The sequence below is a fragment of the Arvicola amphibius genome, chromosome 4 (genome assembly GCF_903992535.2).
Source record: "Arvicola amphibius chromosome 4, mArvAmp1.2, whole genome shotgun sequence".
NCBI classification, from domain to species: Eukaryota; Metazoa; Chordata; class Mammalia; order Rodentia; family Cricetidae; genus Arvicola; species Arvicola amphibius.
In genome coordinates, this window is record NC_052050.1 from 146,112,878 (window position 1) to 146,138,459 (window position 25,582).

The 25,582-nt window shown below is 43.4% G+C and overlaps 1 protein-coding gene across 4 annotated transcripts in view; it reads left to right on the top strand.

Annotated features, from left to right (window-relative positions):
* The window catches only part of Adam9 (ADAM metallopeptidase domain 9), a 63,498-nt gene that overhangs the window by 30,870 nt on the left and 7,046 nt on the right, over positions 1–25,582 (top strand). For all 4 annotated transcript variants that reach the window (XM_038327447.1, XM_038327448.1, XM_038327449.1 and 1 more), the window contains exons 12-18: positions 9,107–9,278; positions 10,514–10,606; positions 11,483–11,678; positions 16,255–16,360; positions 16,868–17,051; positions 19,932–20,012; positions 20,426–20,531. In XM_038327447.1, coding sequence (XP_038183375.1) covers positions 9,107–9,278; positions 10,514–10,606; positions 11,483–11,678; positions 16,255–16,360; positions 16,868–17,051; positions 19,932–20,012; positions 20,426–20,531 — 938 coding nt within the window. The remainder of the gene's footprint in view (positions 1–9,106; positions 9,279–10,513; positions 10,607–11,482; positions 11,679–16,254; positions 16,361–16,867; positions 17,052–19,931; positions 20,013–20,425; positions 20,532–25,582) is intronic.

A 25,582-nucleotide genomic window follows, 5' to 3' on the forward strand; every position in this document is an offset into this window, starting at 1 on the left:
AGTGCTCGACTGTGGGGTCCCCTCCTCACAGGTGCTACTGCTCAGACAGCCTCGGAGGTGAGGGCTTGTGGCTCCGCAAACTCATGTCCTCACCTCGTAAGTTTCATGGATTTCTTTAGTGCTGGGAGTATCCCTTATCCCTCCAGGAGGGACTATTTCACTTGGAGGAAGTGACTTTGTAGCAGATGGCAATAGAATCACCAGTAACCAAGCAGAAGAGAGTGGAGGCGTGGGAGTGCTGAGGGCTGTGTGGCGGAGAGCCACGACGTAGCCCCATTCTCTCATCCGGCAAACCCTTAAGTGAGCTTGTTGTGGGATAATCTTCTTGTACACTGTGAAGATGTGTCTCTGCCTAAGACGCCTTTTCATTGGTTTAATAAAGAGCTGAATGGCCAATGGCTAAGCAGGACCTCTGGGGAGAGAGAGGAACTCGAGAAGAATCTGAGGTGGGTGGGATTAAGCCAGCCAGACATGGAGGGAATCGGATGTACAGAAGGGAGGAGAGGTAAAGAGCCATGCTGCAGAACGTAGATAAACAGAAACAGGTTAATTTAAATTACAGGAGCTAGTTTGGAACAAGCCTAAGCTAAGGCCAAGCTTTCATACTTAATAATATGTTTCTCTGTCATTATTTGGGGGCTGGTGGTCCAAAGAAAAGTCCAAGAAAGACCTACTACATGAGCTGGTAAATATACCAGTAATTCTTTTGCTAGAGACTGAGAATATAATTAAAATATCTTGAAGAAAATGGTATTATGAATATTGAAATTAAAACTGAAACATGAATAAAATATAGTCTCAAATAAAAGATGTCTAAATTTGCCCTGAAGAAGACCCAAAATAAATGGAATGTCAGCATTTTAGGGACACAATTGATGAGCAGGGAGCCATAGCTGCATCTTAGAGATGTCGTTGATGAGCAGCAGCCATAGCTGCATCTTAGGGATGCAGTTGATGAGCAGGAGCCATAGCGGCATCTTAGAGATACAGTTGATGAGCAGGAGCCATAGCCACATCTTAGGGATGCAGTTGATGAGCAGGAGTCATAGCTGCATCTTAGGGATGCAGTTGATGAGCAGGAGTCATAGCTGCATCTTATTTGTCCAAGTTCCATATGCCTTTTCTCTAAATCTGATATATTAGGTTTTTTTTTTTGTGGACTGTGATGTCCTGAAAAATATTTAAGCTTGCCATTTTTCTTCCTGATTGTAGCAAGCATAAATGTTTTATAGTTATTGTTTGATTCTTGTGAATCTGGAGGCAGTATTGGAAGAAATCTATCATTTAATCATTTTTTTCGACTAGGATTTTATGTTTTATGCTATACTTTGATAATAAATAGGCCATTCTGTTTGAAACAGGATTGTACCAGTAACTCCTGTTCATACAGTGTCTTGCCAAGTAGTCCAGGCCTTCCTCAGACTCAATGTGTAAACTAGGCTGGCCTTGAACTCATGCTCCTCCTGTGTCAGTATTCCAAGTAGCCATGTATGCCACTGCACAAGTAAAATGCTTTAGTCTTATTTTTATAATGTTTTCTGAAGTTCTGGGAACTTGATAGGTTGTTTCCTTAATCAGTATGAAGTGGCCTTCTTATTTCTTCTGACTAGATTTGGTCTGAAGTCTATTTTTTCTCATTCTTTAAACTTTGTTTTTGAGATTATAATATAATTATATTTCTCTTTTTCTACCTCCATACCCTTTCATATACTCTTCCCTAATCTTCTTCAAATTTGTTGTCTATTTTTTCAGTTATTGCATACATGTATCTGTATATATATACATGTATAAATAAATATATATATTTCCCCCTAACTATAACCCATTTAGTCCGTATAAGTTACTTGTATGTCTGTTTCCAGGCTGATTGTTTTGGGGAGGACCACCTCTCCCACTCCCAGCTTTCCTCAGTTGCCAGTAGTTCTTTGTGTAGTGTTGAGACTTACTTCCTGGGCTTTCCCCTGTCCACTTGCCATGTCTACTGTTCAACTCGTATTTGGGCAGTCATGTTGCTGAGATTTTATGGGTGTAGCTTTGTGCAGGCTTTTGAAACCCCAAAGCCACTCCCAGTGACACACCTCCTCCAATGAGGCCACACCCCCTAATCCTTCCCAAACAGTTCTGCTCCTGAGCCCATTCTCTTTCAAACCACAGCAGAAGGTCATAGTTAGATGTAGTTAAGTAGAAAGAAGAGAGGATAAGAACGGGAGAGAGAAAGTGGGAAAAGTGGAAGAGAAAGTGTGTGATCTGTGCATGAGAGGAACACTAGAGTGGTCGGCTGGGCAGATGAACATACAGCAAACCCAACCAACTAAGCAGCAGCATCGTGGGATATGTATGGAAGAGTGAGTTTTAAAATCTAAGAAATAAAATAACAAATTAGGAAAAGTATAATAAACGTTCATTAGATTTAAAAGTACCCCATCAGTCAGGGCTGCAGGGTCCCATTCGGAGTAGTTGCCCTCTGGAGTGAGTTCCTGAAGCTATTGCGTTGAGCTGAGTGGTGTAGTTCCCAGTTCTCTCCTCAGGACACTGTCAGGCTTGACTTGGTGCTGAGGGAGGATGAGGGGGTGTGGATCCCCATGGTCCCTGCCTGCTTCCCCACAGAGATATCTGCTACAATACATTTGTTTCCAATCTGGTCTCTTGCAGGAAAAGTGTTTCATTGATGAACTCTCTAATCCAGCATCTTTAAATTTTAATGGTTTGTGGTAATTACTGGCCTATGAGTATCACCCCTAAGTTCCGCCGTTGGTTTCCAGAGAGTGTGAAGTATTCTTCCTGTAGTTGCTTTCTCAAGGAAGGGCCGAGATTAGATGGCAGGGGTGTACAACCCAAACATGTAAGAGACTGAGGCAGGAGAATGGCCAGGTTGAAGCCAGCCTGAGCTACATAGTGAGACCGTTTCAAAAAAAAAAAGAAAAAGAAATGAAGGGTGAGAGATGGTTCTGCTAAGTCCGCCCCACTCCTCCATGATGGGGCTTTCCCTCCTCATGCGCTCTCCGTTGCCCCCCCTGGACTCTTTAGACAGGCCATCGAGACTGGGCGGCCACAGTGACAGCATGTTCTGGGGCACTTCTGCTTATTGTGACTGTTGCAGAAATAGAGCAGCAGTGCAGCAGTGAGTTATGATGTGATACTTGGTCATATCCTGGCAAATCATTTCCTTCATTGCCAATTGCAGTTTGAAGTAATTTTTCAAAACTCAGTGAAAAGTTGGGGGGGAGATGTTTTAAGTCATTCTTTTTTTTTGTTTGTTTTGTTTTTTTGAGACAGGGTTTCTCTGTTGCTTTGGAGGCTGTCCTGGAACTAGCTCTTGTAGACCAGGCTGTCCTCAAACTCACAGAGATCTCCCTGTCTCTGCCTCCTGAGTGCTGGGATTAAAGGTGGTGTGCCACCCCCGCCCAGTTTAAGTCATTATTCTTGTATCATTTAGAGTAACAGGCAGAGGGTAGGGTGCCATCCTGTGATGGTTGGTGGAGGATTAGCTTTCCTGTTGTCTTAGTCTTTCTATGGAATTGCTGAGGCCAATGTCTGGTCATGCCCCTAAAATCCCAGCTCCTATTAGCTATAAATAGTTGCAAATGCTTATGATTTTGTTAGGGTTTTCCATATTATAGTGACTTCATTCTAGTTGAAATTGATGTTCTTTGTACCTTGCTCTAGGCTCCCACTTTCAAACATTGTTTATGAGAAAATGGGGTTCAACTGCTGAACAAGAAGCCTCTTCAAATAGCCTTTGTTAAAGGTGGAGGCTCTGTGCAGATGGTACTTAGGGGCTGGTGTGTAGGCTAAGCATATGCTGGCATGGCTGCTATGGCTGTCTGAGGAACACATTCTTACAGCCAGCATTATCACGAGACCTGTGTGGAAGGCACAATCAACGAGAGGAGGTCAACGATTAAAAACCTATTCTACTTGATGTCCAATCGTTTCCCATGTGTTTATCCCCCATGCTCCTCCCGTATGATCTGATCTGCCCACAGACTTCCCGCATTCAGTACTGCTAACTTTCCTCTGTCACTCAGCCCCGTCTTCCTGTATTCTCCCACGCTGTTCCTTGAAATAATCATCCTCTTCTCCTGATTCCCAGGACCCCATTCTGATTCATCATTGTCTGTGGAGTGGATTCTGGGAGGAACCTCTTCCAGCCTTCCTGTTTAACGTAGCGGCAGTGGTGACCGTACTGACATGAGTCAGAGTGTGTCTTTTGTTCTCATGCCCACACACAGTGGCCATACTTTCCTTACAGCAAGGAGCCATGTTTGACTGTGACCTCCTCCTGCCTTTGCTCACAGTCTCCCTTACCTATTTCCTTATTTACTGCTGCCCTTGCAGGGCCTCACCCTCCTTCTTTCTAGAACATGCTGCAGCCTCTCTGCCTTAGGCTTTCTGCTCATGTTATTCTTTCTCTCTGTGATAGCCTTTGCCCAGCTTTCCAGTTTTGAGTGAAGTATCATGATACCAAGTGCTTGGACTGGCTGTCCTTTTGAACGCCAGGCACTCCAGCCTCCCCACCGTTCATCGCCTCCCTTTCTCTCCAGGGAAACTGCGCGCTAGGTCTGCAGTCTGCTGCTCTCTCTAGAGTGTGGCCCTCACAGAAAGGGTTTCTGCCATGCTCACCAGTGAGTTTCTGCCCTGCTCATGGTTTTGTTCCTTCAGCTGAGAAGAGCACCGTATCCGAGCAGATGCCCAACATGTCTGTGTTGGATGCACAGGTGTTTACTAGGATACCAAGGGGGTCCCCATAATAGCCTCAAGAGTAGTGAAAAAAATGCAAAATGGGTTGTCATTATCACAGTCCTTGTGGGAGAGTTTTTCTTTCCACAAGTCAGCTTTGCTTTTTAATTATTCTTTTATTATAAATAATTGACTATAGTCTTTCTCCTTTCTTTTTTCCTGCCATCCCACTAATGCCTTCCAGTGTCTCACATCCAGACTGTCTAGTAGTTAACAGCATTGGAATGTTCTAGGCACAGGATCAGGCTCATTGCTTCCTTGTTAGTAAACAAAAGTGCTGACAGGCAATTTGGGGCAGAAAGTGTCTTAAAAGGATCTGTGGGTTAGAGTTCTTTGTATTTCCAAAAGCTCCATCCGGTTGCAGGCAGGGCTGCTTCTGCAGACCCTACTCCTGCTGCTGCTTGTCCATCTTGCTCTGGTGATGGCAAAGGATTGATTACATATGTGTATATACATGCCTATCATGCATACACCATGTATTATCATTTATAGATATGTGTGTATAGTGTACAAATGATACATAGTATATGCACACATATTATATACACCATATGGCATATATGTGTATATTATAGATAACACATGTATGTTAGGTATATTATATATTGCACTGCATACATCCTTGCATGTTACATGCCTGTTGTGTTACAGACATATTACTTTTGATATTTGCTTTTACTGTTGATATTTGAAATCTGTAACATGGTTGGGTGAGGTTGGCATATGGCTTTAATCCCAGCAATAAGGAGTCAGAGGTAGGTGAATCTGTGAGTTTGAGGCCAACCAGGGCTACATAGTAAGACTCTGTATTTAAAAAAAAAGAAAAGAAAATTTGTATTTTTTGTTTTTGAGACAGTCTTACTTTGTAGCCCAGGCTAGCCTCAAATTCTCTATCTTCTTGATCAGTTTCCTGAGTGCTGGGATGACACACAGTATCCATAGGTGGTGAAATGGTAACTGTTGTCAGGCAGACTAACATATCCATCGCCCTACATAGTTACCCGGGTTTCCTTCTGCAGCAGAAGAACCTAAACCCTGCTCCTGTAGGGAAATGCCCGGAGACTATGTAGTAGTAGCGGCAATGCTCGTGTTGTACATTACTTCCACACTTGCCAGTCCTGCATGTCTGTTGGCGTGTACCCTTTCACCCCCATCTCCCCATTTGCTCCCATCCACTCTTATTTTCTACTGTTTTATTTTATTTTTTTTATAATTTCACATGTGATTGAGATCATGTGATATTTTTCTTTTCTGTGTCTGGCTTATTTTGCTTAGCACAGGATCCTCTAAGTTCATTATATTGTAGCCAATATTGTGGGTCTCCTTTTATGAGGTTAAATAATATTATATATTTACATACATGTGTATATGTGCACAAACACACATACAATATACGTACTTACATATGTAATGGGATGTATGCATATGTACTATAGCATATTTATCCATTTGCTCACTGATGAGCTCGTAGTTTGTTTTCCAGTTCTTGGCTTCAGTGACTAATGCTGAACGAGAGTCCCGTGTCTGGATGATGGAGCTCTCGTTCTCGTGGGTTTGTAGCACAGAAAAGATTTCTAGGGCATTTGGCATCTCTTGTTTTTCCTTAGGAATACCATGCTGTTCTTTGCTGGGTTTGCCTTTTTTCACAGTTTGTTTGTTTATTTATTTATTTATTTATTTATTTATTTATTTATTTATTCACAGTCTTGCTTGGACTTTTCTTTAGGGCTTATAACAGCCACCCTGACAGGCGTACGGATGCTTTGTGGTTCTGGTTTGCAAACCTTGGTGATTAGTGACGCTGAGCCCCTTTTCCTGTAGCTCTTGGATGTTTATTGTCTCTATCTGAAAATGTATATTCAAGACGATTTTCTCATTTTTAAGTTGAGATGTTTTTCTACCATTGAGTTTTCTTTATACATTTAAGTATTAACCCTTTTTCAGATATATGGTTTACAAATATTTTCTGTGAAGGAGCTTTTTTCCACCAAAAAACAAAATTATATCCCTACCTTTTATACACATGATGTCAAATGGATAAAAGACCTAAGCACATAAAACCATAGCAGAAAACATCAGGGGAAAATTCCTTGATATTGGCTTCAGTAGTGGTATCATAACCAAAGTTCAGGTTACCACATAGACAGATTTGTAGGTAGGTAGATAGACAACTATGAAAAAATTTTAACAAAATGTGGGTTTGTCAGTGATTTGTGGCATATAGGTATATTTCCTATTAATTTTCAAAAGTAAAAATAATCATCAGGACTACATGGTGACATCATGTAGTGATGGCTGTGTGGGTTTAAGTGGCTAAAGATTCCCTGGTGATCTCAGATGTTCTCAGATGTTACATTTTTCTCAGTTGTTTCTCATGTGTTCTTTACACAGTCTCAGGGCAACAGAATGTGGTTGGTTTGAATGCATTGAATCAGCATCATAGCAAGAAGAGAAGTCAAAACTCTTCCCCTTAATATCATTTTACTAAAAGTGAGCCCAGATTTGAATTCTGTACTTCACTATGACTTCGGTCATCCCTGTCTATCTGTTGTATGAATCTAAATCTGTGTCTGCCTGAGTGTGTGTGTGTCTGTCTGTCTATCCCTGTCTGTCTGTCTCTGTCTGTCTGTCTATCCCTATCGAAGGGCTTTGCTCTATTTATTGAACAGCACAGAAAGCATTACATGGAAAAGGAATACACATGGGATACTTTATAGAAATCTGTAACAGAGTTTTACAAGGGGTAAAGTCTCTGACTATGACTGATCCCAATAGTATTGCAAACATCACTGTTTATCAAGCAGTTCTGTATGCTCCATTCAGTGTTTATGGTGGATTTTCACTTGTAAGATTGCTGTCAGCCTATTTGCTATGTCCTGCAAATGATTCTCATGACACATGCATTACTATGGGCTAGGCACATGGAAGAGTACATATTTAACATTATAGTTTAGATTATAAAAATTGATAGCATGGAAACCCAAGGCAAGAAAAGCTTGTTGTTACATTGTTCTCTTAGGTTGTTACATTGTTCTCTTAGGTTGTTACATTGTTCTCTTAGGCTGTTACATTGTTCTCTTAGGTTGTTACATTGTTCTCTTAGGTTGTTAACATTGTTCTCTTAGAGGTGAGTTAAGCAAGCAGGCTGAGTACAGGGTAGGACAGCAGTCTTAAGTCCTAAATGACTCAAGGTATTACTAACTCTGGCTGTGAGATCCAACAAAGGCTCCAGTTTCTTATAACGTAAGAGATATTTTTATCATAATGTATTGCCACAATTGGGAAAGCCAGTAACCAAGAAAAGGGGAAAAAAGTCAGACCTAGCATATCAAAGTTGAATTTGTGTAACTCTTGTGTGCACAGCCCATCTAACCTTCAGAGTGACAGTCATTATTAGCAGGTGCAAACTGAAACTTTGTCATTAGAGCAGCTGGCCGCACAGTGCCAGCTGCCTCTAGGTGACTGTCCTCTTACTTTATTACCCCTGTGCTAAAACACCACAACCTGGGCAGCTTACATGAGAGCCAACTCGAGGCTCCAGCTTCAGAGGGTGAGGGCCCATTGCTGTCGTGTTGGGGAGCATGTCAGCCTAGGCAAGCAGGCAGGTAGACAGGTGCTGGAGCAGTTAGCTGAGGGCTTTCATCGTGATCTACAACCATGAGCCGAGAGAGAGAGAGAGAGAGAGAGAGAGAGAGAGAGAGAGAAACAGAGACAGAGACACAGAGAGAGATAGACACACACACAGAGACAGACAGACACAGAGAGGGACACACAGAGAGAGATTGAAAGAGAAAGAGATAACAGAGAGAGACACAAGAAAGAGACAGACACAGAGAGACTGAGACAATACCCAAATCTATGAACCTATGGGAGGTGGCGTTCTCATTCAAACTGCCACAGTGAAGCCTGTGTGCTGCAGTTGCCCTTTTGTGTTTTTTTTCTCTTGTCTCTCAGAGTGAGTTGGGGGAGGGGAGCCTCAAGTGTCATACCTCTGGTAACAGGACTGGGAAGCACACAGGTAGCTTCCAGTACTTGAGATGTAGCATTTTAGGAACATAAAGCTCAGTTTTGAATGAGACTAAAGTTTTTCAGGTTTCTGTAGATGGAAAGAATTTTGATTTGTATTTCAATGTTTTAACACGTAATATGCTCGGAAGCTATTTTCATGGAGGCCAGTACAGTGTGACTTTAAATGGTGAACCACACGCTAACTAGAGCGATTCCTGTATTTATTAGAGATAGGTAGCCTCATGTTTGCCTACTTCTGTGTATTCTCTGCTTCTCATTTCACAGTATTTACTTCTTACTGTTTAACAAGATAAGCTCTGACAATGATGTGCGATCGTTTTCCTGGTGTTTATTGTAGAGGTTCAAGAAACTTCAGCAGCTGCAGCGCGGAGGACTTTGAGAAGCTGACTTTGAACAAGGGAGGAAGTTGCCTTCTTAATGTCCCAAAGCCTGACGAAGCTTACAGCGCGCCCTTCTGTGGTAACAAGCTGGTGGACCCTGGGGAGGAGTGCGACTGTGGCACCCCGCAGGTCAGCTGGCCTTCGTTGCCCTTGGCTTTGGGACCTCTGGTGGAGGAGTGGCTGTGGGCGTCTCTGGGACTGGTCAGCACCTGGGGGATCTATCTCATGAAGCCATGGCTTCCAGCAAGCACTGTGATACCATTCTCTTTAAATGTTACCCATCTGTCTTTTATTTTTATTGTAGTTATTGGATTGTTACTGGTATTGCATATCTGGTTAGTTCTTTAAGTGTTCGCCGTGCTGGTCATGCCATTCAAGAAGTGTTTGTTCAGCTGGACCCATTTATTAAGTGAATTGCAGCTGATTCATCCTCCAGCGTCCCTCAGTATCAAAATTCTTCCTCTTGGCAGACCAGTGTCTTCTTGTTAATCTTTCCTTTACCTGTGTATCTCCGGCTCCATCTGTTAATCGTTCCTTTACCCCTAGATCCCTGGCTGCACGGTCCTCAGCTCTGTGCACCTTTCATTGTTACTGCACCCCAGCTACATTCCTCCCAGAATACCCACTGAACCCTTTCCCTTTGGGCTGCCGTTGGATTCAGAGCACACTTGTTCAGTCTGTATTATTCTCAGTCATTTTCCTTGCCCGACCATATTTGGTCTGGAAAGCCTTCCCATATCCTAGGAGACAATTGTTTTCTAGTTTATGTGGTTGATGCCTTCCGTGACTTCTCTTAAACCCTTTGGATTCTCCTGACCTCCAGAGAAGCTGTCTTTGGCAATGGGGTCTCTGAGGAAATACTTAAGATGAGCACTGCAGGGTGGATCTCTGATTCACTAGGGTCAGTGTCGTTAGAGGAAGCAGTAGCTGTTTGTTTCCCTAGCTCAGCTTTCTTTCCAGTGTAAGCATTGCAGACTGGCCATACTGTGATGCCGGCCTGCAGGAGGGGGTTCCCAGATCGTCTGTGAGAGCTTCTCCCTGCATTTCTAGCTTTCAGAACTGTGAGAAAAATACATTTCCATTCTTTAAGTCCCTCAGTGTTTGGTATTTTATTATGGAATTACCGGCTGTCTTTTGAAACATGTTCAGACTTAAATACTTGGAGCTGAGGAGGCTGATGTGCCTTGAAGCACAGCTAGGGGAGAAACAGCGCTGGCTAGGTTAGAATGAAACTGCAGGACGGGAAAGAACTTTACCAGTGGCTATGCTGCCAAGGGCTCCTTACTGCAGGACGGGAAAGAACTTTACCAGTGGCTATGCTGCCAAGGGCTCCTTACTCATTGGTGATCGTTTTCTGTTTGCAGGAATGTGAGTCGGACCCATGCTGTGAAGGAAGCTCTTGTAAGCTCAAGTCATTTGCCGAGTGTGCATATGGCGACTGTTGCAAAGATTGCCAGGCAAGGAACTCTCCCTGTCAGGGACAAATCAGAGAAGGAAAACTGATAATGGAAATGCATCCTCCGGGATCGCTACACACACTTTTGTTATATGTTCTCTTTATATGCATCCCACTTCTGTGCATGTGTTTTCTGTGAAGAGTCTATTGAGTTAGTTTGTGTGTTTGGTGGACTGGGGATTAAATACAAGGCATTGTGTTTGCTGGGTAACACTCTACTGATAAGTTATGACCCCATCTTTTATTTTCTTGATTTTTTTTTTAAAGTAACATATTTCTGTTAGAGAAAATGTACAAATACTGTAGTAAATTAAGTTAAGGGGATCTGAATTTGATCCCCAGAACCTTTCAGAAACAAAACCCCAAACAAAACCCTATGGCAGCATGTCTTGTGATCCCATGATCCCAGCCAGGAATGTGGAGCTCTTTCCAGACAGACTGGCGGATCGAGCTGCAGTGGTTTCCTGTCCTCATCTCCCACTCCAGCTGCGCTGCCACTCCAGCTGCGCTGCCACGCCAGCTGCGCTGCCACGCCAGCAAGCTCCCTACCTACTGCATCATCTCCCCAGCCCCAAACTCACCTTTTCATGCTGCTGTTGATTTCAAGGGAGATTGTCATCCTAGTTAGGGCATTGCTTCTGCAGTGTTCCTTTTGTTTTTATTTAATTTGCATTTCTTTTGATTACCAGGGAGGGTTTTTTTTCTTTTTCCATTTCATTTTATAGTATTTATTAATTACCTGCTATGGCGTTTGTTTACTTTTGTGTTGGATGGTTTAATCTTTATTGTTAGAACCTTTATTCACTGTGGTTTTAAGTTTGATGGATTAGTGGAGAGTGTCCTGATACTCATATTCATTTGGATCTCATCACCTTAGTTCCTTCCAGGAGGCTCTATGTGCAGAGGAAAAACCAGTGAGTGTGATGTCCCCGAGTACTGCAATGGCTCCTCCCAGTTCTGTCCGCCAGACGTCTTCATTCAGAACGGCTATCCGTGCCAGAATAACAAAGCCTACTGTTACAACGGCATGTGCCAGTATTACGACGCACAGTGTCAGGTCATCTTCGGTTCAAGTAAGTACTTATAATTGACTGGTTTGATTTTATCGCCTAGGTTCTTTTACTGATGAGGCTCTCAGATCTTCACCCTTCTTTTTCCAGGGGTGGTCATGCTTAGGAATTTCATGTCTGATTTGGTGATCAGTTGATGCTGTGTGCTCTGCTCCCTCTTCCCACTTTGGATAACACATAGTAGATATTTATATGCACACACACACACACACACACACACACACTCAGGTTTTTTTGAGAGGAGGGGTAATGAAGACTGTACCCAGAGCCTCACATATACATACATACATACACACACACACACACACACACACACACACACACACACACAATGAAGAGGCCCCCAAAATGTGAGCCTGTTTCCACAATGACCAAAGGTCAGCGAGTTGGAACTCACCTCAAGTCTTTCAAACAAAGGTCCCACCTAGATTTAGAGCAGAGAGTTCTGCTCTCTCAAGGTTATTGTCAACAGGTATGGCTAATAGCCAGACCTTGTATTTCAAGAATAGTGAAGTAGATGTGTTTCTACCTCAAAAAGAAATCTGTGGATCCAGCTAAGCTTCAGTTCCCTTAAGGAGATAACTTTGAATTCCTTCCCTTCCCCCCCCCCCCCCCCCCACTGGGAGTGGTTTGCCTACAGAGTGTTTTGGTCTAGGGTGTGAGCATGATTTGTTTTGTTCTAGCATCAGAGTACAAGGCAAGCATGCTATTGCTCTACGTCCTCTGCCTCCAGTTTTCTAGTTTCAATATTATATAGTCTTTATGGGTCATCGTTTAAAATGTGCATGTGATCCATCTTTGTTGATACATTTATATCACAGTGTATTAGAGTAGTCTTATTAAGTGGACCCTGATTTAGTTTCTCGTGCGTGTGTGTATTAAGTGTGTCTTTGTGCGTGGGTGTGCATAGGAATGTGAATGCAGGCTGGTTGGCTCTTGAACTTTTGGGGCTTCTTCTGTCTTCACCTCCCTCTTCCCCACAGGGCACTAGAGTTTTAGATGCGAACTCCTTCATGTGGGTTCTGGGGATTTGAACTCTGATCCTGACACTCGCATGACAAAGCTCTGCACCCACAAAGCCATCTTCCCAGCTCCTTGTTTTCAATATGTATATTGTGTAGTATATGGTTTTAGGGTTTTTTTTTGTTTAAGGTTTCATCTGTATGAAACGTATACTGTAGATTAAAAAGTGAAATCATATAATTTAACTATGAAAATTAAAGTCTCACCCCCTTTCTTTCCTTCTCTCCCTCTGTCCCTTCTTGTCTGCTTCCCTGCCTCTAGAACTCTTTCTCCTTTGAGTGAGTTTGCTAAATATTTACCATTAGTTGAACTGCAAATGGTTAACCACTATTCTCATATTGTCTTGCAGTGGTACAGGCTCTTTTGCTGATATCAGTCTGTATAAAGAAATCTAAACAGGATGTTGCTGTTTATGTTCCGTTTTGGCTTGTTATTTTGTATTGTTCAGGCTCTCTTGGGAAACAGAGCTAATGGGATACATATGTACACACACACACACACACACACACAGAGAGAGAGAGAGAGAGAGAGAGAGAGAGAGAGAGAGAGAGAGAAGATGGACTGACTCGTGCAGTTCTGCTATTGATAGAGCTGATGGAGTCATTCTGGTCAAGGATGGCAGGCTCAGGACCTGAGCGCTCGTCCGAGCTCACAGTCGAGTACGTATTACAGCACATGGTGAAGGGATGAGAGTGGGAAGTCATGGGAACGTTCCATCACAGTTCTAGCCGTGGTGGAATAAGGTGAGCTTGGTGACAGTTGAGGTTCTCAGGGTTGTAGCTGCTCTGCGGTCTTGTCCTGCACATCGTGTCCTGCACTTCCGGCTCTCCATTCTCCGTTATGCTGTTACACTGCCCACTCTGTAGTCCCTTTGCCAACAGTAAGTGCCTTACTTGGTTATAGCATCTGCTGGTGGAGTGACCCACATGCTCATTCCTTAAGGGCCCGAGCCATGTCTAGCTTTGCTGGATTTGGTTGTGACAGGATGCAATAAACACTTAGAAGAACTCCTGTATTCCAGGCCTGCTCTTCTTGCTTCCATGTAGGTCAATGGATCTGTCATCCAGCCACCTGCAAGCTTTTCTGTTAGTTCCGGGCTTGAGCTCAGCGTAACTGAGTGTGTAGTATAGGTTCTCCTCTGGTGGGATCACTTTTGTGGCATCTAGCGGGAGAATGTCCTCTTTGAACACTCAGACTTCTAAGCTATCAGAGCATGAAGTCATGGGGACAGGAAGCATGATTTTGCTAGTGAGTCATCAGGGGCATACTGCTAAGAGTTGCCACTCCCTTTCTACCCCTTAAAACCTGTGCACTGTGTTTGGTCATAGGCATCCTTTGTGGACCTGATTCAGGCGTATATAGCTTTTTGAAGAAATGTTGCTCCCATCCTTCTCACTCATGCTGAATCTGAGTCTCTTAGATGAATTTCCACCACTCTATAAAATATTAGACTTAGTGATATAGATAGGCCTGTAATGGCAGCCACTGAGAAGGCTGACATAGGAGGATTGTAAGTTCAAGACCTGCCTGGGCTACAGAGCAAGTTCCAGGCCAGCCTGTGCAGCTTAGTGAAGCCCTGTGTCAAACAGCAAAAAAAGTGTTGGGATATAGCTCAGTGATAGAGCACTTGGCTGGTGTGCACAGGCCCTAAGTTTCCCACCAGTCCTGGGAAAAGTGAGTAGTGTGTATGTGCGGGAGCACAGTGCTGTCCCTCAGTGGTGGGAAAGGAGTGATGTGGTTACCATGGTACCCAGTTGGGAAAGGAGTGATGTGGTTACCATGGTACCCAGTTGGGAAAGGAGTGATGTGGTTACCATGGTACCCAGTTGCGACTGATCGACCCTCCAGGAAATAGTGCCACATCAGAGACTCAGAGTATTTGGGTGATGGCAGAGGTGGCTGGGTGAAGAGGCTGCCCACAGTTCACAGGCTTCCTTTCTGTTGTTTTGGCCCAAGCACCTCAGTTAGTCACAGTCATGTGTTCTCCCATCTCCTTCCAAGCAGAGGGAACAAGAAGATGTACTACGGGGACATTGCAGAGAAGAGGCCACAGTATCACAGCTGTTCCCTTCCGGGTGATGCTTCCGTTGTGCCATTTGTAAAATGATTTGCTTGTCCCTTCTTGGGTCAACAGTTGCTAGAATTCCCCACGTGGTCACAGGTGCCAGGGCAGGGCTTGGAAAACAGTAGACATGGGTTGGTGGTGCCTTCAGTTGGCTTCATTTTGATTATCCATGGTGCTAGTGGTATCCTGTTCCCTGGTCTGCACTGTGCTACACCCTTGTAGTTTTTAATCAGCTGAGCATGATCGGGTCCCCTTGGGAGAAATGTTGCTTTTCTACACGGTTCCCCAGATTGCAGTGACTGATTTTTGATGCTGGTGGTTTGTGCAAAGAGCCTTCCTTAAATTCTGTCTCCCCATCACTCACTCCTCTCTCCTTGAGTTGTCAGGAGCAGCAAACAGATTTGACTCAATCCCTTCTTGTATATGATTTGGAAAATCTGTAACTTTCCCTGTCCTCTGAGGACTTGGATGGGAACACTGTGTGACATCCCTCCGCTTGCCCCCTTCCGCCGGGGCTCTGCCTCCTTTTACCCACGCCCATCTTCTTTAAAACTAACAGCCTGTGGGAGACGCAAGGGGATTCCATTTAGGAGGGAGAAGGACTTAAGAAAATGAGGGTGGGCGAATCCTTTGTCATATGGTGTAGGTCTCACTCTAGCTAATGGAAGCATCCGTGTACAGTAATAAAAAGCCAGCCTGCAGTATCTGATGCAGCTGCAGCAGTGGTGGGTATGTGAGCGCCAAGCGTGAGTGCCCCACAAGCTGTGTCTTACTGCATGCCCTGGTCACTGCTGCAGAGCCGTGACCAGTCACCCACGGGAAGAATTTTTAAATACATTTTGGCTCCTGATTTCTGAGAGGTTCAGTCTGTGTTTGCTTGGCACCACGGACATCTGAAGAACATCACAGTGATGGCATCGCGTGGCAGAGAAGCTTCTCTACCCCGTGGTGGATAGAGACAGGAAGGGAAGGATTCAGGGGAGGGGCCACAGCAAGATATGACTTCAAGGGCCCATACCCCCCTCCTCCCACCCAGTGACCTGCCCTTCAACTAGACTCTGCCCCTTGCTTTTCCCAATAATCCTGTCATATTATGAACCCGTCAATGGATTGGTGAGTCTGGAAGATCAGAGCCCTGGACATACCTCAGATACACCCAGGCAGGCTTTATAATCTATGTCTTTCTCAGTCCAATCATGTTGACGATACTAAGCTTCACACTGTGCGTGCGTCTTAATTGTAATATTCATTTAATGGTATTTATTGTAGAATTTGATTAATTGAGTCCAGACTTTTATGTACAAGCTAAGCCATGCTTTTGCATATCTTTGTTGTGTATGAAGTGTGGGCCAAAAGCGCTGTGTGTGGAAGGCTGAAGCTTGTAGGTGTGCAGGTAGTCCCTCCAGATGTGGGAAGAGTCTCAGGGAATGTTTCCAGCTCTGAGTCAAGTTGCCTCAACTCCTTTCTTTTCTTAAATGTTTAACATTGCAGAAGCCAAGGCTGCTCCAAAAGACTGCTTCATTGAAGTGAATTCTAAAGGTGACAGATTTGGCAACTGTGGCTTCTCCGGCAGTGAGTACAAGAAGTGTGCCACGGGGTAAGTGGAGGCAGGGGTGTGGAGGACTGTGAGCAAGGGCCCGGTCATGTAGATATGTGCACATTCACAAACATGAGCCATAGGTTTTCTCTCTTATTGCATACACTGTAGTCCTCTAAGGTTTTCGTTTATCTATGTGGCATTTGTTTGCTTATTTGTTATTTGTTTATTTATTTGGTATTGGTTTGCTTATTTGACACTTCTGTCTCATTTACTGTGTAGACCCATTTATAAATACCGTATTTGTCACCAACTTGATTAGTTAGGCTCTGCTGAGCCGTAGACAGGCAGTGAAGAGGGGGCGGAGTGGGATAAGGAAACACCTTGGCGCTGCGTTTTAGCCATGGCTCCCCTCTTCCCTGCTGCTTCAGGAGAGCCTTGTTGACTTTCTGTGGAGATTTCCTTCAGCCAAGAAACAGCCAGCATGTCTGCACATGAACATAAAAGCTCCTTTTGTGTGCCCACTGAATGTGTTTCATGTCTCCGTTCTTCTCTCTTGCTGGGCAGGAATGCTCTGTGTGGGAAGCTCCAGTGTGAGCATGTGCAGGACATGCCAGTGTTTGGAATAGTGCCGGCGATCATCCAGACGCCTAGTCGAGGCACCAAATGTTGGGGTGTGGACTTCCAGCTTGGCTCAGATGTCCCAGACCCAGGGATGGTGAATGAAGGCACAAAATGTGATGCTGGAAAGGTAACCTGTGCTTTCTATTTACAAACAAAACCACCTTAAAAATCATTACGAAGTTGGAGGCTGGCCTCGTCCCTTTGGAGAAAAAAGCCAGTATCGTGAGTTTTTAGAAACTCCAAAGCCACTGGGAAGAAACTTGAGGACAACTTGAATTGTGCCCCTTGTATTTCTTCAGAGGAGCCCTCTGATGTCCAGGACTCCACGCTGGAATGCACTGTACAAGTCTTTGTCTGAGTGTGCTGTCCTTAGCCAGATTGCTCTTCCTGGGAAACATAGGTGTTTTCCACAATGGGAGCTCGAATTCCTGGATTTGTGTGTGTCTGTCTGTGCTTCTGGGTCAATAATGTCATGGTGCTTGTCCTGCCCATGTGCCTTGAGTCTCCTGTGAGCCCAGGGTTTGCCAACCTTGGCTTACAAACAGTGTCTCCATGTGACTGGATGATCAGGGGCTTTTACTTTTCTTCTGGAATGATTGCTGCGGCAGAAGGAGGTGCTGGCTGTCTAGTTTCAAACCATCATCAACAAAACATGTCCCTCTCTTCTCTCGAGGTTTAGCAAAAGAGATGGCTCTGTGTGTGTGTGTGTGTGTGTGTGTGTGTGTGTGTGTGTGTGTGATAATTTCTGCTTGATTGGGTTGTTAAGTATTTTTTTGGAATGTAACAGCCATGGTTAGTGAGCTGAATATGTGTCACTTCTAGATGCATATTCTGAATGAGTCTGCAAGGAGTATCCTCCTACAACATGTAGTATCTGGTAATTATGTATCTAGGTCTTTCACATTCTTACTGTGTTAAAGCTTTAGAGAAATAAATAGTTAAGTCCTTAGTACCATCCTGTTTTCATTTCTCATGTAAATTTCTTTTGAACTGAGAGTGCTACATCTGTGACAATTTCTTGGCAATTATATTTTAATTGTAGCTTTTATCTTTATTAATTTAAATGCCCCTTTGTTCAATTTTAATATTTTTATGCTAAATTTTCCTTTAATTGATATTACTGGTTACTTAGTTCATGATTAAATTGTATCATAAGGTTAAAATTTTTTAAACTAAACTTTAAAATGAAATTTGTTTTTAGTGTGTGCCTTGAATAATTAGATGTTATTTCCTCCCTAAGTTTTTTTGGGGAAAAGTTTTTTTATATAAAAGTATTACATTTCAATTATTAAAAAAATATTGTACAAAATAAAAATGGATCCCCAAGTCATTCCTCTTCCCCAGCTCATTTCCTAGATGAGCCACGGTCAGCACTGGTTCATGTCTGTGCAGTTCTCTCTTTGGGCTTTTACAAACCTCACACACTGTGAGAAAACAAAACCACATCAGACTTTTAAGTTCTGAAATGTGGTTACTCAGCAACTTAGAAGAGAGTTCCATCAGGTTTGTATGAAAATCTACTTTATCCTAGTGCAGCTGTTGGTTAGCCATACAGTGCTGTTTCCTGCCTCTAGTTTATTTATTTAGCTAGTACTAAAACATATCTACATTAATCATTTGATCTCTACTTCTTTGACTGTTCTGTAGGATAGTTTGCTGCAAGAGTTTTTTTTTTTTTTTTAAATTAAGGGATGTACATTTATTTACCTATTTTTTTACATTTGCATATGTATATTTAAATTCTGTTAGGAGATGCCAGTTTACCTTTTTGTAGTGTGGTAGCATTTTACATTTCACTACAGTATGTGAGGTCTTTGGTCAGTTCCCACTCTACCCCTCTTATCCTCCTCCGCCCATCCCAGTTCAGGCCTCCACCCTTTCAGATCGCGTGTGTTCTGTTCTACAATCCCCACCCTACGGCACCTCCTCTTCCCACCGTCAGCCTTCTCTCACTTCGGGTCTCTGTAGACATCTGGTTCACAGACAGATGCTGTGATGCACAGATCAGAAGGCCCCTATCTTGGGGTCAGGGTCACCCCTCACAGAATATTTCTAGTTCCATCCATTCATCTGCAAATTTAATTTCTCTTTACAGCTACATAAAATCCCATTTTTCTTTGTTAGCCTGTGATGTCTGTTAGGGTCATTGTTGCCCAGCGCAGAGCTGGTCATGTGGTAGATCTATTCCTGGCTTTTGAGGAACCTCCACGCTGGTTTCCATGATGGCTGCGTTAGCTTGCATTTCCACCAGCAGTGAATAGGGGTTCCCCTTTCCTACATCCATGCCAGTATTTGCTGTCATTATTTAATCTTAGCCATGTTGACTGGGGTAAGATGAAATCTCAACGTAGTTTTGACATACATTTTCCCGGTGCTAAGGATATTGAACATAGCAATATATTTCTCAGCCAGCTTGTATCATATCTGTTATTTAATTCTATACCACATTTTCAATCTGGTTGTTCTTAATTTTTTGAGTATTTTATATATTCTAGACTCTAAACCCTCTGTTGGATATGTAGCTGGTAGGCTGCCTCTTCTGTTCAGTGATGGTATCCTTTGCTGTACAGAACCTGTTAAGTTTCTTGGGGTCCACTTGTTAGTTACTGGTCTTAATGCCTGTGCTTCTGGAGTCTGTTCAGAAAGTCTTTTCTTTACCAATGAATTCCAGTGCTTTCAAGAAATTTCCATTTCATCAGCTTCAGAATATCAGGTCCTACACTAATGTTATTGATTCATTTGGAATTGAGTGTTGTGTAGAGTGATTTCTTTCTCTTTTTTTCTCTTGGGGGTGGAGTTTTGAGACAGGGTTTCTCTGTGTAGCTTTGGAGCCTGTCCTGGAACTCACTCTGTAGACCATGCTGGCCTCGAACTCACAGAGATCCACCTGCCTCTGCCTCCTGAGTGCTGGGCTTAAAGGCGTGCACCACCAGTGCTTGACCCTGATATTCTTTTTGATGTGTCTAGTTTTTCTGTATATAAGTTAATTCTATGTTTGTTTTTTCAGATTTGTAGGAATTTCCAGTGTGTAAATGCTTCTGTCCTGAATTATGACTGTGACATTCAGGAAAAATGTCACGGCCATGGGGTAAGCTGTGTTCCCTTTGGTTTGTTCATGGTGGTAGTGCTGAGGCGATGATCCCAGTGAGGGTTAGAGAGAGTTCCCAAGGTTTCTAGGCTGGGAGAATTTGTTCATGTTGGCAAATGTTTTGTTTAACACACACACACACGCACACACATGCACGGACATACACGCCCACATACACACACCTCACACATGTGCGCACGCACACACACACTTCTCGTGCATACACACATGCTGGGTGTGGCGGTGCATGTCCACAAAGTGAATTCCAATCTAGTCAGGACTGCTTAGTGAGATCCTGAGATCCTGTCTGGGGTGGGTGTGCGTTTGTATGTTTGTTTTGCTCCTAGTTCCCATTCCACAGTTGATTCAGAGCATGCTCACAATTAATAAGTGGTATTTTGCTTATTTTAAAGGTGTGTAATAGCAATAAGAATTGTCACTGTGAAAATGGCTGGGCTCCCCCAAATTGTGAGACTAAAGGATATGGAGGAAGTGTGGACAGCGGGCCGACGTACAATGGTAAGTAGCGCCGACGGGGATTGGTGTGGCCTCCAGCTGCTTTGGTTATAAACTGGCACCCTTATCCCTTTCTTCACTTGCTGTGTCAGCTGTGCCTCGAAACTGTGTTCATTCTGCTTCCTGCATTGCTCACAGATATTTCTGGGGTTTTAGTTTAGTCCAATTTCTTTCAGGGTTTTGCCTGTCCTTAGAGATTAGCCCTTCTTTAGCTCTCTGACCACCTTGCTTCCTGCTGTGCATGTCCAGATCACACTGAAGGTCTCTGGTGTTCTCCTTGCAGTTCTTGTTGCTCTCAGCTCAGTACAAAACCGTGGCCGTTAGGATGAGCCCAAGGTCTTTAGCATGACATAGATATGCCCAGCATGAATTCTCTCAGTTTAGCTCCCAGCACACTGCTCTGTGCCTCCAGCAAGAAGTAATTCCTTCATTCCCTCTGGGCCCATTGCTAGCCACTGTAGTGTCTTCCTTATCTCTGTAGTGGTGTCCCTGCCGCCTGGATCCCAGAGTCTGCTCCTACTCTCTGCTGTCCTGGAGCTGCTACCCAACCACATGCTACTGTAATTTGCTTTTTAAAAGCATCTCATTTTTATTTTCCTGGGGAGAAGATAGGCTTTCTCTTCTCAAGCGGACTCTTTGGGGAGTCACTGACTCATAGGTGCATGCTGGGTATTGCCAGAACTGCCAGATCCTCCCCAAGTGGCCGCAGTAGTCCAACACTCTCTGCACCTGTGGTTTCATTTGCTCGTGGTCAAGGCTGTTTGGAAAATCTCTGTGGTTCATTGATCCAGGGTCACCCAAAGTAGTTGATCCTGTTCTGCCTCATTGTCAGGTAATATGCTAATCTCACCTTCTCAGCAAAAAGGCATTACATCATCTCATACATCATCAGCAGCAGTAGGGTGAGCGCAGGCAGTACCATATTCTGGAGAGAAAAACCCACATTTGTGTAATACTTAACACAGTACCTTGTAATGGCTCTGTTTACTACTAGCGACTGCTGGCCTAAGTAGCTGTTGTCAGAGGTGTGTATGTGTGGTCACGCACAGTAGTCCCCCGTGGGTCTGTGGACCCTCTCTAGCATTAGTTATGGCCAATGTTTGCCACGTCAGCCGTTCTCGGCGTACATGGTGATGCTCAGTTGTGCCTTTGCACAGCATCTCCTGGTTACTAATGAGGCTGAGCATCTTTTCAGATGCATATTTGTCAGGAGTACATCATATTTATGGATGCCTCTGTTCAATGTTTCCCCCAAGATTTCCTTTTTCAATTTTAACAGTTCCTTGTATATTGTGAATACAAATCCTTCATCAACTATATGCTTTGTATATGTATTTTATTTTTAAATTTTTATATATTTTTTTAAAATTAAAAATTTTATTTAGTGAGTGTGCACATGCGTGTGCATATGTGTATGTGCACACACACACATGCATGGCACAACATGTGGAAATTCTCTCCTTCCAATATGTACCTCCTGGGGATTGAACTCAGGTTGTCTGTCAGGTTTGATATTAAGTTCCGTTATCTCTGACCCAACTCACTGCCTCTTTTTTTTTTTTTTTTTTTTTTTTAATTAAAATCGATTTAACGCAGTTTTGTGTGTGTGGCTGCATGTGCCACACCATGAGTGTGAAGGGCAGAAAAGAGCAGGTGCAAGGAGGTTCCCACCACGTGGGCACCAGGAATCCAGCTCTGGTCACCAGATGTGGCAGGAAACATGCCTTTGCTCAATGATCCCTCTCTTTGACTCGAAGAAGGATGCTCCCCTGTTGGAGGCAGGCAGGGACCCTCATCGCTGTACTAACTAGGAGGTGACTTGTTTATTTCTTTGTTACTAGTAAATATTGGTTGTACATGTTAGTGAGTTTCACCATGACATTTCCATCCATGCATATTTCAGGACATTTAATCCTTTATTTAATCATTTGTCACCTGACTACCATTTCTTACTCTGCCCTCTTCCTTCTCTTACTCTGTTTTCATTCATTAATTTCTCATCTGTTCTCATCTTTTAAAAGGATATCTTTTTTTTTTTTTCGAGACAGGGTTTCTCTGTAGCTTTGGAGCCTGTCCTGGAACTAGCTCTTGTAGACCAGGCTGGTCTCGAACTCCCAGAGATCCGCCTGCCTCTGCCTCCCGAGTGCTGGGATTAAAGGTGTGCACCACCACTGCCCAGCAATGATATCATCTTTTTAAAAACATAGTCTGTGTGTGAGATAAAATATTTGAAGCTAATTTTTCTGTTTGCCTTATTTTGATTAACTCAATGATTTAACTTTATTTTCTTACAAATGATACAATTTCATTTTTCTTTATGGCTGAATAATACTCCATTGTTTATACTTATGTAATTGTATTTATTCATTTACTGACGGGTACTTACATTTATTCTGTATCCTAATGTAAACAATGACACAGTGAAACCACTGAATTAGACTTCTCTTGGGGGAAGAAAGAATCTTTATTGGAGGCTTAAACTCCAGGTTGTCTCTTGGGGGCAGAGGATAACAAAACAGGAAAAGCCCTGTGTTCCTATTAATCATCATTATGCCTAGGGAGAAACAGAATCTTAGGGGAGTTTTGATTTGTACTTCCCCAGTGACTCTTGAAAAAGTATGTAGTTCACTTGCCCATTTATGAATGGGATTACTGTTTTTGTTTAAATACTTGAGTTCTTTATATGTTCTGGATGTCAGCCCCCTGTCGTGCATTCTGCAGTTTGCCTATTTACTGTGCTGTATAAAGGCTTTCTAGGTCGATGCAACCCTACTGATTAGTTAGTAGTTTTAGTTCCTGAGTTACGGATTCCTTGTCAGGACACCCCATGCTAGTATCTTGAAGTGCTTTTCTGTGTGTCCCCCCAGTAACGTCACAGGGTCGGGTCTTACACGAAGGTCTGTGATCCTCGTGAGTTGTCTGGTGGAGTGGAGGCACAGGCATGCATGCATGCAGACATCCACTTTCCCACAGTTAGCCGGAGTGGCTGCCTGTCTCCTCCATCAAGATTCAGTTAGCTCTCTCTGTGGGTTTATTTTTGAACCCGTTAGTTGATGTGCCCACTGTGATGCCAGCATTGTGGAGTTTTTGTTGCTATGGGTATTTTGAGGAGGCATGCTTGGTTTTAAGGACTGTGCTGTCACTTGTTTTGCTTAGAATGGCTTTGTCTGTTCGAGGCCTCTTGCGTTTACATACGAGTCTTCCGCTGTCTCCAGATGCTTTTTCTGCTCCTGTGAAGGGCGGCTCTGCGATGAGCCTCCAGCTGGCTTTGGTCCTGGGTTGCTGGCGGCATCTGAGCATGCGGGGTCTCAGTTTTAGTTTTTTCACTTTTGTCATTTACCTTCTTGGCTAGGTTTTTTTTTTTCTTGCCTTATTTTTGTTGTTGTTGTATATAATGGCCCAGCTAAAACTTGGAAATCAATTCTAAGAGTATATAGTGGCACTTTTGGGAGTTTGCAGTAGATAATCGGACCTGCAAAGAGGAATAGCCGAACTTCTTCCGTTCCTCGTGGTGGTTTTTTTTATGTTTCTTGACTGCCTTCTGGCAAAAGTTTCCAGTACTATAACGGATAAGAAGGCTGAAGGCTGAGTGGGCACCTTTGTCATGTTGCTCATTTTGGAGGAGATGCTTGCTGTTCTTCCCCTTTACTGATTTTGGCATGGTCAATACATCGTTTATTATGCCGAGGTCCTTCCACCCACTAGTTTATGCAGTGTTTCTCATGAGGGGATGTGGAGTCTTATCTTAGGTTTTCACCGTATCTTGAGATGATCCCGTGGTTTCTATTTGTGTGCTGACATTTTCTTGCTCTTTGCACCATACACTGAGTCATCCTTGCAGCCCAGCACGAAACCATCTTAATCATAGTGCGTACTTTTATAAGGTATGTTTTAAAATTTGATTTTCAAGTATTTTAGGGAGGATTTTCTATCATTTCTATGAAGGATATTCATCTATAATCCTCCCCATCTCCCTCATTTTCTTTTTTGATACATCTTTATCATATTCTGAGTAAGGGTAGCGCTAGCTTTAGTGGTTGCTATTGGGAGCATGCCCTCCCATCTAAGGCAGGGAGCAGGGTGAGGGGAAGCAATATCAGTTTGTCTGGAGAAGTGAGCCGAGAGTCTGCTGGTGCCTGGTCATGTCACTGTTGGGAGACTTTCTATTACAGCTGCAGGCTCAGTGTTCATGTTGACTTATTAGATCTCAGTGTCCTCTTGGTTTAATTGGGAGAGGTGAGAATGTCTAAATACTTAACAGTGTCTTGTAGATTCCCCTGTTTATTGGACTTGTGAAGACTTCTCTAATAGTCTCCTGGATTTCACTGGTATCTGTGTAATATTCCCCTTTGAAATCAAATTTTATTGATTTCTCTCTCCTCTGATTTGTCTAAGAATTTGTCAGTTTTGTCATTTGCGTGTGGAGAGATCTGTAGTACCACAGGGGAATGGCAAAAATGAACAGCACGTTTCCATGTCATTGTAGATGAAGGAAAATCTGTGCTGTGTAGTGAGCTTGACGAAACATGCAAACATGCTTAGCTCAGTATGAAAATATAATTTTAAAATCACATATGATACCATTTTTTTTTTTTTTTTTGGTCTACCATATTGGGAAAAAAGCCAGAATTTTAACCTTGTAGGCCAGTTTCCATTTTGGCTATGGAAAATTTTTATGTATCTCTTGGGCGTGTACCAAATTCTAACCATCCCTGTGGAGGACAGCTTCATAACCCTTCTAAGAGAGGAGGAATGCATTTCCTTGACATGGAACAGTCTCTGGGGAAAGCCATTCTGCAGTCACACCGGAGTGCGCATGCTCTGGCCTAAGAACAGAGTCACACATGGTAACATTTCTTCAGTGCTGAAATGTCGGACAGATCACAGCACACATCAGACCCCCTCGCTCTGCGTAGCTGCACCAAGAGCAGGGAGGCTCTGTGTGTGGTGCAGGACAGGAGCAGGCGAACAAGCCATGTGCGGTAGTGTCTGCTGGTAGGATGCTGCCTCGTGGGTGACAGAGGACCTCCGGGAGACGTGTGTTGTCCTTCTTA